The following is a 13295-nucleotide window of genomic DNA, read 5'->3' on the forward strand; positions in this document are numbered from 1 at the left end:
TACTATTTTTCTATAATGTTGCCAATTTTCAATGCATTTTTATTCTATTATACTTTTATGTATTGCGAAATGAAGTCACTTGTATTGTATTCCAATGTATTCAAATATACGTGAATAGTTTATGAGAAAGGAGACTGATGTGTTTATATAAATAGGCAAAGACAAAATACTTCAGTATTTATCCTATTTTGTTTGACGGCTGATTTCTTCTTTGTGTTAATCGAATTTCTTAAATATTGACATAAATGTAAAAAAATGTTCGAAGAATTACAAATCATATTAGTTTTCCTCAAATCAAATTCCAGGGATGATGAAGACTGAATTTCCAATACCGAGCGAAAAATAGTAATTGGAATATATCATGTAAGTAATTTTTTCTTACGTAATTTCCCGCGGTCCCGCTGAAATAAATTAACATCAATGTAATACTCGCATAAAGTCGTACAGCTAATGGAATGGCATTTGTAGTAACCATACACGTGCAATGCACGTTTTGTCCAACTAACATAAACAACCTCGGATGGTCGTCTTTATACCATTTGTAACATTAGAAATAATAGCACAGTTATCGTTATCAACTTGAATTATTTATTTCGTTGAAATGTACATTTGATACAAGATATTATTGTATATGATCTCGGTCCAATGTTTTCGCAGAATAATCAATTTTAAGAAATGTAATGTATTATCGGATTCATGTATTCATTTTAAGTATTCCCTGAAATTTATATTGTGAACGAAAATATTTTTCCATTCATTCGATAGTAGTCTTTTATAATTACTTCTATGTAACTAATTTTCATTTAATTTTTAAACATTTACATTGAATATATTGATTATTCTATTATTGTATGAATTTTGCACTACTATTTTTATTTCTATTATCTTTACTGTCACAAAAGTTACACGAACGAGATATCTTTTATTGTTTATCCTTTACTATGATGATGTAGATATGTACCTATATTATTTGAATTCAAAATTAAATAAGTATATGTTTACGCAAACAGTTTTAATATTTCAATCACTTGATATAGCAAAGAAATTTAGTAATCAGAAGAATCATTCTAAAATTAAGAAGTTTATGAATTGATGGTATGTTTTTTAAGGATATTTTGTTTTATTAAATAATTTTTTTCGTAGAGGTATGAAGTTGTTTCTATAAATAAAATGCAGTACTTTTTTCGGAAATCATTTTTTATCACGGATCTCTACATACTCGTATGTACACTTCATTGCTTATCGAATTTTAGTCGAATGTACATTATTAATAGACACATTTACAGTTTATACAAATAAATCGGGCTCCTATCTTTGCTGCTAAATTGAATAATCAGTCAATGTGAAAGATTAATATAATATTACACATTAAAAGTATATCTACGTAAGTAATTAAAGTATCTACATTATTAACATTCAAATAACTTTAATGTAATCTATTTATATTTAAAAGCTTTAACAACGCCCGTAACAGTCATTACATATTTTTTTTACATTTCTACGACTCCTGTCACCGAAGTCAGTATCAACTAAATATCTATCTCTATTAATAAATATCTGAATTTAATTTAATAATACAATATTTACAAGCTCGTTTTATCACATTTCAATAACACCGTTTCACACGGATATAAAGTCACTTACACTAAAAATGTCAATATGGTCGCCATACAGATTTGTGCGTTGATATCGAACCGTTTGTAATTTTGGTTGACGTCGGACTAGTGGAAAGGACACGTGTTGTGCGCTGGGATGTCGCTTTTAGTTCATTTCGCATTCGTGGTCGGTCAGATACCGTGGAATCGGCGGCCTGAACTTGTTTCATCTCTTGGAGCTCAACATTCGCCGGCCTCGTTGGGTGGAAAGCTGATTTCACGACTTCGATCTGTTCTTCATCTGACTCGTCGGATATTGTCGCCTCGTGCGTGGAATTCACTTCAGATTTAGAATCGGCCTTCGATCTTGGGCTCGCGTTCACAATACTCCTTGGACTGCCACTTTGCCTACTGCTCGTTGGAGACAAACGTGCGCTAGAAGTGTCCATCGAAGATACATTGCTCTGTAAGTGCCTCAAAGCATCGTAAGGATTGATGCCATTCTTCAATGTTAGTTCTGGTGGTAGCGTCTTCAATGCAAGCTCCGCAGGATGAGGTGGGAATGGTAATAAGCCATTTGGTGGAAGGAATGCACCGGGCGGTGGAATTAGTCCCCCCGATGGCAAACTTGCCATCGCCGGTGGGAACGGAAATAGTTCACCTCCTGGCAAAGCCACTGGTGGCGTCGTGATTGGTGTAGAACCACCTGTGGACAAAAGAAAATTGTATTAGAAATAGAATAAACTAAATACTTTGTTCTACGGCTTCTGCTGTCTGATTTGACAACATGACGTTATATGAGAGACGAGCCCCTGGGGACTGCCAGAGGCACGCGGGCACTCTGATGATTCCCTGAACAACGAGGGTGCATAATCGTACTAAGGATAATGTACAATCTGTAGGCGTTTAAAGGCGGCTTCATCGAAAGGGATGTTTTTTTAGTACGATATTAGGAGGGTGAGGGTGCAATATTTATTTATCCGAACACAACGCCGTTCTTTACGATCCAGACACGGCATTCTACCTTAATTTTGCTCGATATGTCTCCTCTGTGTTCTCAGTCTGGAAACCGCATTAGCAATGCGCGGCACGTGTGAGGTGTTGCAACGGACACATGTTCGGCACAAAGCCGGTTCTATCGCGATAAGGAAGTTCGTTATCTCCGTGCACGGCTGACAAAGAGGACTCGAAACGTGAAATTTTCATTAGCAACAGTGTTCAAAAGTTCTTGTAGCTGTGAGCTTTGATTCTCGATAAGTGTAAGAGAAGCGGGCGCATAAAAAGGACACGATGGAGGCGCAGATTGGGCCACAAAGAGCTCGGAGGTGGTGCAGCGCTCGTATCTCTTTTACACTTTTTATATTTGCAGCAGTGGCAGTGGTGCGCAGACCACTTTAAAAGGCAAAGGGGGTGGGTGGGGTCGTAACTAGGGGGTAATTTGGTGAGGTGGGGGCCAATATCGGCGTCGCGCCTGATTGAGGTGATCCCGACGTTCAGATTTGAAACTGCTATGCGATAACTATGATGTTTAATTAATTTTAACATAGATCGCGATTTAATTATGAACTTGATTTTTTAATATAAAGTTTAATACGTCTTTGTATAGTATTGATTACGTGTTGTTTAAATGTTATCACGAATTTTCGGTAATATTTAAAATTGGTGAATTTATTTAAACGTTACGAAGATATAGCAACTGTAAAGCAAGCTGCAGAGATATTTGAATACAAATTGCAAAGTTAAGCGTATCGCTTTGTGAAAATGAACCAAGCTTAGGTTTAATAAAAGTCGGTAGGTGTTTGAGTACAACGCTCCTCGCGTTTCAGCGTCGGAAACAAAAAGTGGCTGGTGGCGCGGTCGCCTACATTGGAATAAAATTGACTCCACACTCTCTCGAACGTGAAGGTGGCGCTTTTTATACTTTTTCCGTTCTGCACCCCCACTTCCCCCGACGAACGGACTTCAGCGGGTGGTTTTGCTTCGGTCGGACCGGTGTTGTTTTGCAGCGCTCAAGAGCCGCTTCTTTTATTTGAGCCTTTGCGTTGTACGGCCTTGAGGGGTGGTTCCGTTGCGAGCAACATGTTTTCGAGTGTTGTTTGCTAAATCGGGAATTTTTAAATTAACGAATGCCAAATAATCCTTCGATCGGAAGTTTAGTAGGAATCACGGAATGGCAAATATCTGTTTTGAGCTCTATAAATTGCAGGTTTATATTTGCACGGACGTCCAGCAATAGTTCCGAAAACATCATAATTTAATTAAATCTAAAATACGAAATCGCGCCCCGTTTTCGAAAGGGAATACCGTTATTGCCCGGTAATTTTATTTTTATTGTTCAGTTTTCTTTTTATTAGACACGCCACGTTTTTATGATTGAAAATTGATATCTTACCTTTTACTAGTGTTTGATCTCTTAGTTGAGGCGGCCTAAAGTAATCCGCCCACGCGTAGTTAAGATATGCTGCATCTAACCATCCGGGATTCAATAGAAATGGATTGAATGCTCCTGGATGACCATAACCATAATCTGAAACAAAGACAATACACAGTTAGAATTTATTTCTACAGAGAATCTTTTTTTAATATTTTACATATGGACTTTGTGTATATGGTACGTATTGGATAAATTGGAGATAAGAATTAAGGACGCACTTATGTCGAGGTCAAACTAAGGGAATTTCCGTAAGGAGTCGCAATCACAACTCACAAAGGCAAGGTAGTAAAGGCGGCGACACACGGCCAGCACACTGTTTACCGCGCCCGCCGACTATAACAAGGGGCTTGTATACAAAACGACCGGTTTACTACTGCAGTTAGCCGGCATCTCTGTGCTATACGTTTTTACGACCCTCCACCATCACGTTGCCTTTCGCCTTTCAGCTAGCGAAACGCTTTTTTATTTGTTTAATCGATAGGCTACTGAAGACGCCACTGCCGACGTCTATTTTCGTTTTATGATCGTTTTTAATCCGGTCGCGAGTCATCTCAATCGATGCGATCAGGTGTATCGACATTTTTATTACGAGATTAACTATTTACGAGCACTTCGTCTACTTGTTTTGAATTACTGGACATTGTTTAGTGACTCTTCGTCTGATGTTTAATGTTGCACAAGTTTTTAAGTAGTTAGCCTGAATTCATTCGTTATCCAGATTGCTCTTGATCATACGTTTTTGTTTTTTACGGCGTACTAAGCAAGTTTACGAAAGCTATCACTTTATTTTCCGTGTATACAAACCGTACCGATTCGTGATTAGCGAGTGTTTCGGGCGAACGTTTCCCAAATCGCGGGTATTTTAAATTAAGAACGTGATGGATGGCCCGTCGCGCTGTCACGTGGCAATCCGGCTGAAGAGCTCCGCCATCATGGTACATAATAAGTTAAATGTGGAACTCGGAAATGGCCCGCTCCATTTGTTAATGCCAGTATTCAATTAAATTCGGTTCCCCAACCCTTTGCATGCGGGGCTCTGAATATTAACATGGTAACGAGAGCCGTTCTAACTGTTAGAAGACATTTCGGATTAATTATGATACACAGCTTTAGCTTTCACATTCTGTTTTTGAATTACGACGAACGCGAATATGTTAAAAATAGTGCTGTGTGCTGTAATGGTTTACTTATCGTACTACGGTAATAATGAAGGCAAAGGCGATCCGACATTAAGTGTCAAAATAGGCGTTAAATAACTCAAATGAGATGCGAGCGTTTGTTACTCGTAAATTAATGTGGAAGACGTGTTGGGCGCGTGTTGAATAAATGGAATCAGAGTTATGGCTCATAACTCGGGGCGGGTGGCGACGATGTCTTATGACAAACACCGCGTTTATATTGTGTTTTAGTTTTGATTGTCTTGCGTTATTCTGAGACGTTATTATTGAGTCGTATAACTCGCGGCTACAACACAACAACTAATAATAAATCGCAATGGTATTTTTTAAATTTGTTTACTTATATACTATGACGTAAGCACAGATTAAATATAATTTTCAGCAATTCGAATGTAATATTATGGATTAATTAGGACTTGATCACATTTTGCTGAACTGAATGAAATAAATTTTCGAAGGAGCCAATGTACTACTGTCCTTTCGATATTGAAGTTATGAGGAAACAAATCGGTGGTAACTTCATCACATACGTCGGTTATGAGGGTCGCTGGGTGTGGATGTGGTATTAGCAGCGGAGGGACATAAAATCCATATTTTAGAGGCAGCGGGCGGTGGCGGGGAGATCAAACGGACTTTACGACGGGCCCTGAGATTGTTTACATCTGTTACGCGACCGTGGCCGCACCATGAAACTTGGTAACCGCTTGTACAGCAAGTGTCGCATATTAAACTCGAAACTGATCACTTACTCTCGATTTTTTTCTAATTACATTCAAGAGATCGTTTTACAAGCAATCATAATTAATTTGCTCATAGGTAATGTATTGCTGTCGTTCAATGATTGATTGATCTAATTTCAAATTGAAGGAGACCTTACATCTATGCGACAAAATAAACACCAACTCTATTATAATATTTACCTATACAGTGTACGTTACGTATTTCTAAGAGATATATCTAATTTCAAGCAAATTTAAGAAACCGACGTAGGATGAATATAATTTAGTTTATTAATTAAAATTGACGAATGAATTATTGGAAGAGCAAGATTATAAATTGTTTTTTATAGGTTAATATATTTTAATATAAAAGAGATGTATTAGAAAACAGAAGATTTTGATTCAGATTGTGAGAGACCGAATTGATAAATTTAAAGTTGAATATTCAAAAGTCGGTGTACAAATAATTGAATAGTAAGACGAATTAACTTATTAACGATACAGACGCAGTAATAAAGCCACGACGCCACTGATCGAGTTATTATCCTCGGCTTTTGATGTTTATCGCCAAGGATGTTAGTTTTTCCGCGTGTCTTTTTATTATTAACCAAAGTTTGGGCGCATCGGTTTGTTTATACAGACGGTCTCGAGCGTTGTAACGAAAATAGTTTTGTGGTGTCAAAACGTTATGATTCAAGCGTGATTTGTGGACTTGCTTTAATTGATATGGGTTTTAAGACGTCTTTTTAAATTGTTCTTGATTTATTAATGGACGTATCGCTGAGTTAAAGTATTGTTTTATTTACGCTTTCGTAATAAGTATCAATTGATAAAACATGTATTTGAGAATTGATTAAAATTATAAACTTTTCTATCTGTGTAATTATTGAGGATTGTAATGATTATAGATATGAATATAATATGCAAAAAGAATGAGACTTCAGGTTGTCATTAGCCTTTTTTAGTTGTACAATTTAATTTGAACACATAATTATGTAATTATAATAGTTGTATCGCTACATATATTAAAAACGACCCTTTTTATTAAAATAAAATAGAGGTAATTTATGAAGAAAAATTTGGTTATTGTTGATCGTAATATAAATTTGGCTTTTCATTAAATAACAACATTCTGCAACGAAACAGCCCACTCATTTTCATTCGAGTATTATTTTTAAAAGCTCTCACCAATAACAATTTATAAGGCGACGTCAAAACACTACTTAAGTCTCTTAAAGACAATCGAGCTATTTCTGTAACAGGCCGCCTATCCGGTCGTGTGGGATTTAGAGAACTAAGTAATTAATGTCTGCGTGATTGACTGATTCTCACGTTCCTACAATTTTACAGATGTTGAATTTTATTTATATCTGATTAACATTCTAGAGATTACTCTTTATATACGAAGGGTTGCCCTAAATTTGCGGCCGTGTTCCTTTTTTAAAATTATTATTTTTATTACAAGATTAATGTATATATGCAGAATCGTTGAACTATTTGAAATGTTTTTATGTGAATGGCTAGAGTCAACGAATCTTAAGTCCAGACCGCCTCTGTTGCTAATTTTAAAAATATTCAGAATAAAGATACACCGCACACATAGCTTGGGAATGAAACCATTGCAACATTTTGAAAAAACCGTTGTTTGTATGTCTCTGGTTCTTTTAAGATATTATATGTACTTTCATGTTGGAGTTAATAGGTAATCATTTATTAATTATTTAAAAACAAATGATTTACATTTAAAATAATGAAAGAGTAATTTAATAACGTTTCCAAAAAAAAACTTTTCGACTGTATTACTTTGTTAATAATGACATATAATTGTTCAGTATTTATATGTATATTACTTGTGAAGTAGTTTTGTCGAAATAGAAATTCGGTATGCGTTATATTTAAAAAAAAGTATATTTTGCACATAAACCTACGTCAGGTTAACATAAAGCTCAAGGTGATAAATTGATATAAAATTTTATAATGCCCACCTGCGATGGACAATCGTTTAGATTCGAAATGACTTGTATTAATCGCCCGTCAAATGGATATAAAACTATTTTAAATGTGGTCAAATGGTTGGAGCCGCAAAATCGTCTGTGGACTGGCGCTCGGCCAGCGCGTGCGCATGAATTCTTTCAGATTATGCATATTATGTTTAATCATTTTTTTTATAACGTGTGCTTTTTATTTTTCGAGATTATAGGTTTCTGGCGTTTATTTTTCGAGCAGTAATTGCGAAATGATGTTGATTTATGTTTAAAGAATGAATGTAAGGCGGTAAAATTATTTCAGAAATATGTTGCAGCTAGCGTCGTAAAAATATGGAGCATTTTATTTCATTTAAAAAATATCTAGTACATTGTTGGTATTTCATAACTTTCGAAAGTTGATCAATTATTTTAGGACTAATTACGTAGCGTTACCATACATTTTAATTGATTAATTCTTTCAAGTATATGTATTTCAAGTACTTATATGTTAAGTGTGATCAGACGGTAGTATTAATAAAATTATATTTTGCTTAAAAAAACTAATAGCTCGACAATAAGTATTTATAGGTGCATAAGTAACTTAGTAGCAAAATGTAATATCAGTAAGTTCTTATTTAAAAATAAATAAAAATAAAGAATAAACATTGCAAAACTTACTTTGTTTAGTTCTCGGTTCTCGCGGGCCGTCAACTGTAACTTTGATGGCTTTGGTGTAAGTCGCGACCTGGCTCGGGAAGGTGCTGATCGTGATGGTGAGTGAGAATGACTTCCCACGACCACTCCGACCCACGAACCTCAGGTCATTGAATTTTGCTACTTGGTTCTTCATTACTGCTGTGCAGTTCCTCATTTCTGCCATTACATTTTCATCATTTCCCGCTTTAATAGTAACTAATGTGCCGTCTTGAACGTCATCCAAGGCGACAACCTTAAACGCAACGGGTAGAGATTTGTTCGACCGCCAGTGACCGGGCAGTGCAGAGCAAAGCACAGCCGGTGAACCCGTCTGCACCAGGTCGCCGTGACTCTGCCGGTAGTACTCATGGATGTGAGTGTAAACGTCCGCCATCGTAGGGGTCGGGGGACTCGCGTGTGGAAGGTGCATCGACTCCAGTTCACCCTAGAACACCTCTCGACACGCCACTAAAGTTCTCTGTCACGTCACTAGTCTTTAAAACACTCCGTTAAAAGTTTTAAACACGCGATCGAAATTCAAACTCGCGGCAAAGCGGGCACGGAGCACTCCGGAAAGTTGTGCAAAGTATGGGCGCGAGACGTCGTGTGAGCCGTGACCGACCGTCTGCACCACTTGTTGGGTGCGGGCAAGACGCCGGGCGGGGGACTCGGAAAAATAAATGGGCGACTCGCCGAGACCGCAAGCCGAAGACTCACGACGCGTGCCGAAGTCGCGGCGAAGGGACGCGTACTCGCGAGGACTGAGTTTCGACTGATGACTGCGATACGACGCGACTTTTTCCGATGGTCAATATTTTGCGTTCGCGCGGTCGCCGCCCCCACCCGGGTGGCGGCCCCTACGTCTCGTAAAAAGCGGGAAGGAGACGAAGGGTGCGGGCAGCGCGGAGCCGCAGTGGGAACGAACGGGACGGTCGCGGTCGATCTCTGCGTTTTTATAAAAATGCTCGCGGGAACGAGACGCTGTAGCACATCACTAGTCGGTGGGAGAGGGATAGGTGGATTTTTTTGAATTACCGCGGTGACGTATCACGAGGCGGCGGTAATTAGGCCACGGGGCGGCGGGAAACCGCGGCCGGTGCGAAAACCTATCAACGAGCTCATGAAAAATTATGATTTCCATGTTTGAGTCTAAAGCTTGGTCCGTGGGGTGGCACTTCATTTGGCCAAAGCATGCGTGGAATTCAGAACGCGATGTTCATCGAATGACATTTTTATTCAGTGACTTTAAATGAACTACGACTTTTCAACACAAGTTGAATGAAATTATTCAAACATAAGCAATATCTGCGGTGCATTATAATTATTCAACAATCTAATAAATATGTGCATTGCTTGTAATGACAAGTGACCATTTCTTTGCAAATAAAAACTTGTTAGTATAGTTTCAGTCTTGAAAAATACGGAAAGTTATGAAAAGTTGTAAAGTTTGTCAGAGTAACCGCTTCGTGGTTAGGTTGTGGTGTGAGCAGGACGGCGCGAGGGGGCGGAGCGGCGGGCGGGGCGAACAAACTTGGGCATAACTTCTGACGGAGTTTCCCGCGCTCTACTCCTAGCGCGTTAAACAATACGTATACGTTATTTCGCGAAATTTCTAATCTTTATTTTAACCAATAAAAGAAAGGCATTATATGCTCAAAGTATAGTGTTTATTTTTATTCGTGTACCTAATAAGATATCTTATTCACTAACAATTTATAACTTTTATTATTGATTTAATAAGTTTTCAATTAACTCCATAGTTTATTTAAATCGATTTAGATAAATTTATATAAATCAATACGATGGACGAGAACGTACATTAAATTTTATTTTACGACAAATATAATTGTTAGATTAAAAAAATATTTCATTAATAAAACTATTACAATTGTTAAATAAGCAAAAGAAAACTTTCTTAGATAATTATGAATCTACTATACTAAAAAAGTACGTACCTACATATAATAATAGGTTCAATCGTAAGATTCTGTAAAAGCACGCGATTTTGATACGTATATCCTATAAATTGTATAACTATTACGATTTACGGTCACTATAGCCTATGCAATTTCGACAATTCGAAGCTCATGTTCATTGGTTACTTTTGAGTTTCTTCTTAGATACCACTTCTATAATTCTTAATTTAAAAAAAAGGTTTTAATAATTATCGAGAGCAGGACTTATGACTATGGATTAACCATTTTTGCGCTAAGGCAACACACTTTCTGGGGTCCCTTTGCCTTTTTCTATCTTCTAAAAAATATTTTTATATTTCAATTTTCGCAACGCAAATTTCGACACATATGGCTATTATTTAATAATAGCCTGACCGAGACATTGACTGCCAAATCAACGTTCCTATATTATGGAACTCTCACTATTTATCATTAGATACTTATTGAGATACTATATAAGTAGATACTTATTATAAACAGCAACAGAAACGAAAAAATTAATTATTACGTTATACCTGATATGTAAAATTGTTTTTCATTAATAATGTTTACAGCGTCTTTCATGTATATATATATATATATATATATATATAAATTTGAACATATATTTAGTCTAAATTATAATCGACTTTTATTTATAAAAATTGACTATATACGTCCACGTGTATATATTATACTTACTTAGGTATATGTAGATATAAGACGTCTAAGCACACGTGTAAATCTATCAATATTATGAAAGACGAATAGAAAAAAATATGTTTTAAACTTATTCTAGCTATTACATATTTTTATCAGGTAGGTAGGTACCTATCTTATTAAGCTCCATTACTGTGACCGTGAAAAAAACTATCTGAAACTTTATTCGAAATAAAAAAACAAGGTTTATTATTATTTTTTGCCTGTATAATGTTGTAGCTAATTGTCTTTTAAGGATGTTTATTTAATATGTGATTATTCCTTGTACCTTCTACATAAAAGTCTAATACTAGAGTCAAATTGGTATAACATCATTTTGTCTTCTACAATTATTAAATAATCCATTTATCGTAAATGAAACTATCCGAAAAACTTGGATAATCCGATATAATTATGTATCCTTATCTCAAAACGATAATAATAGACATATCATTAATATATTCGTACCCATATCCAGATCGAAAACTACTTATTCATAACATCCTTAACATTTCTTCATAATTAGTGTTAGTATTATCTAAGAACTCTATTTCTTTTGCCATAATTTCCGTCAAGAAAGACACGGAAACATCATTTTTAATTTTAAAGAATTGTTATAAATACATCAGTATCGCCGTAACAAGATATTAACACGATTTACTTACCTACTACAGTTTACTACTATGATCATTTAAAATATCATAATATACAATAACTTAAAACTAAATGAAGACCATAATTTTCAATAGAAAGGGCAATTTGTGTAAAACTAAAATATTTCTTGTAATAGTTAAATGATAATTTCTTGTAAAAGTGAAATACTTTTATTTTGAATGATTTCTTAAATATAACCGCAAATAACCTTTTATGCTCGATCCATTTAAAACTTTATAGATCACTATAAAAACTATTGAAATCCAAATGTGACTGCAAATTATCGAACAGGTCAATGTTCTCGATAGGCGGTTCTTTTCAAAAGAAAACAATATAGTAGCCAGTACCTACACAAGACCATAACTTTTATGGTTCATTGTTTTAGACCGGCGTCTTTGAACATGCTTCATTGCTCGCCATCTTGCTCTATTACCTTGAGGTACTTTTTTATGACGGCCACAGATAACATAGATATGGCCAAAGAGGTTGGTTTTGAAATTGTTAAAATTTTGCAAATGGAATTGTAAATTTTATTATCTCGGAGAATTCGCTATGCAGTTTTTATTGTGATGTAGATAGTTTGAGGGGTCATTAAATGCTAGAGAAGATATTTTTATTATGTTTGCAGCCCAAGGGACATTATTTTGGATATATAAAGGGGCAGATGTGTACATAGTTTTGGTATAATATACCAAAATACTTTTGATAAAGATTAAGAATGTATATAAATATTTAGAATCATGCAACATTAGTACATAAATATTATATAAATTAGCACAAATTCAAACTATTGTAGCTGATATGTGGATGTTATTATATTTTTCTTATAATATAGGTATATGGACCTTATTGGCAAAGATTTTGTATTAGCGACGCAAATAGCTTAAGTCGATAAAAATATCGAATAAATTATTAGTTAAAGATATTTAAAATGTTTTAATGTTTATTGGAGTAAACAAGCAATCGTAATAAAGCCACAAAAACAATAATCGTAAAATTAGAAAGTCTTAACGCGAGGGTTGATGAGTCGGTTGTTCACAGACAACTGTCAAAGAATTTCACTCAATTACGGCAATAAAAATAATATTGTTGGCAAACACGGACGCTTTGAACGAGACGCCGACAGCTACCGATCGGTTTTGTGCAACCCTCGATACTGCACCGTGGAACAATGCGCCTGCGCATAACAATGACAATGTTCCTTCAAAGATATTCCTTTATTTTGGCCCAAACATTGGCATTGGAGCATTGTGGACCCTTTGTCAGCTATTTACCGACTTTTGGGTTGTTACACTGAAGGGCTGCCGTCAATGCTGCATCGTAGAAAAAAATGTGGGTACTGATCCGACTTTTCTGTGAAAAGATTCAACGACGCGACTGAGTTGACGACTTAATTTCGTTCGTTATTTAACAAGTCGG

General features: G+C 35.9%; 1 protein-coding gene across 1 annotated transcript; it reads right to left on the reverse strand.

Annotated features, from left to right (window-relative positions):
- Window positions 1-1243: 1243 nt before the first annotated feature.
- LOC124536890 (segmentation protein Runt) lies at window positions 1244-9329 on the reverse strand. Its single transcript, XM_047113541.1, has 3 exons — window positions 8572-9329; window positions 3988-4122; window positions 1244-2301 (listed from the first exon to the last, which is right to left on the reverse strand). The coding sequence occupies exons 1-3, from the start codon at window positions 9017-9019 to the stop codon at window positions 1655-1657; spliced, it is 1230 nt and encodes a 409-aa protein (XP_046969497.1). The 5' UTR covers window positions 9020-9329; the 3' UTR covers window positions 1244-1654.
- Window positions 9330-13295: the final 3966 nt, after the last annotated feature.

The sequence above is a fragment of the Vanessa cardui genome, chromosome 17 (genome assembly GCF_905220365.1).
Source record: "Vanessa cardui chromosome 17, ilVanCard2.1, whole genome shotgun sequence".
In the NCBI taxonomy this organism is placed as follows: Eukaryota; Metazoa; Arthropoda; class Insecta; order Lepidoptera; family Nymphalidae; genus Vanessa; species Vanessa cardui.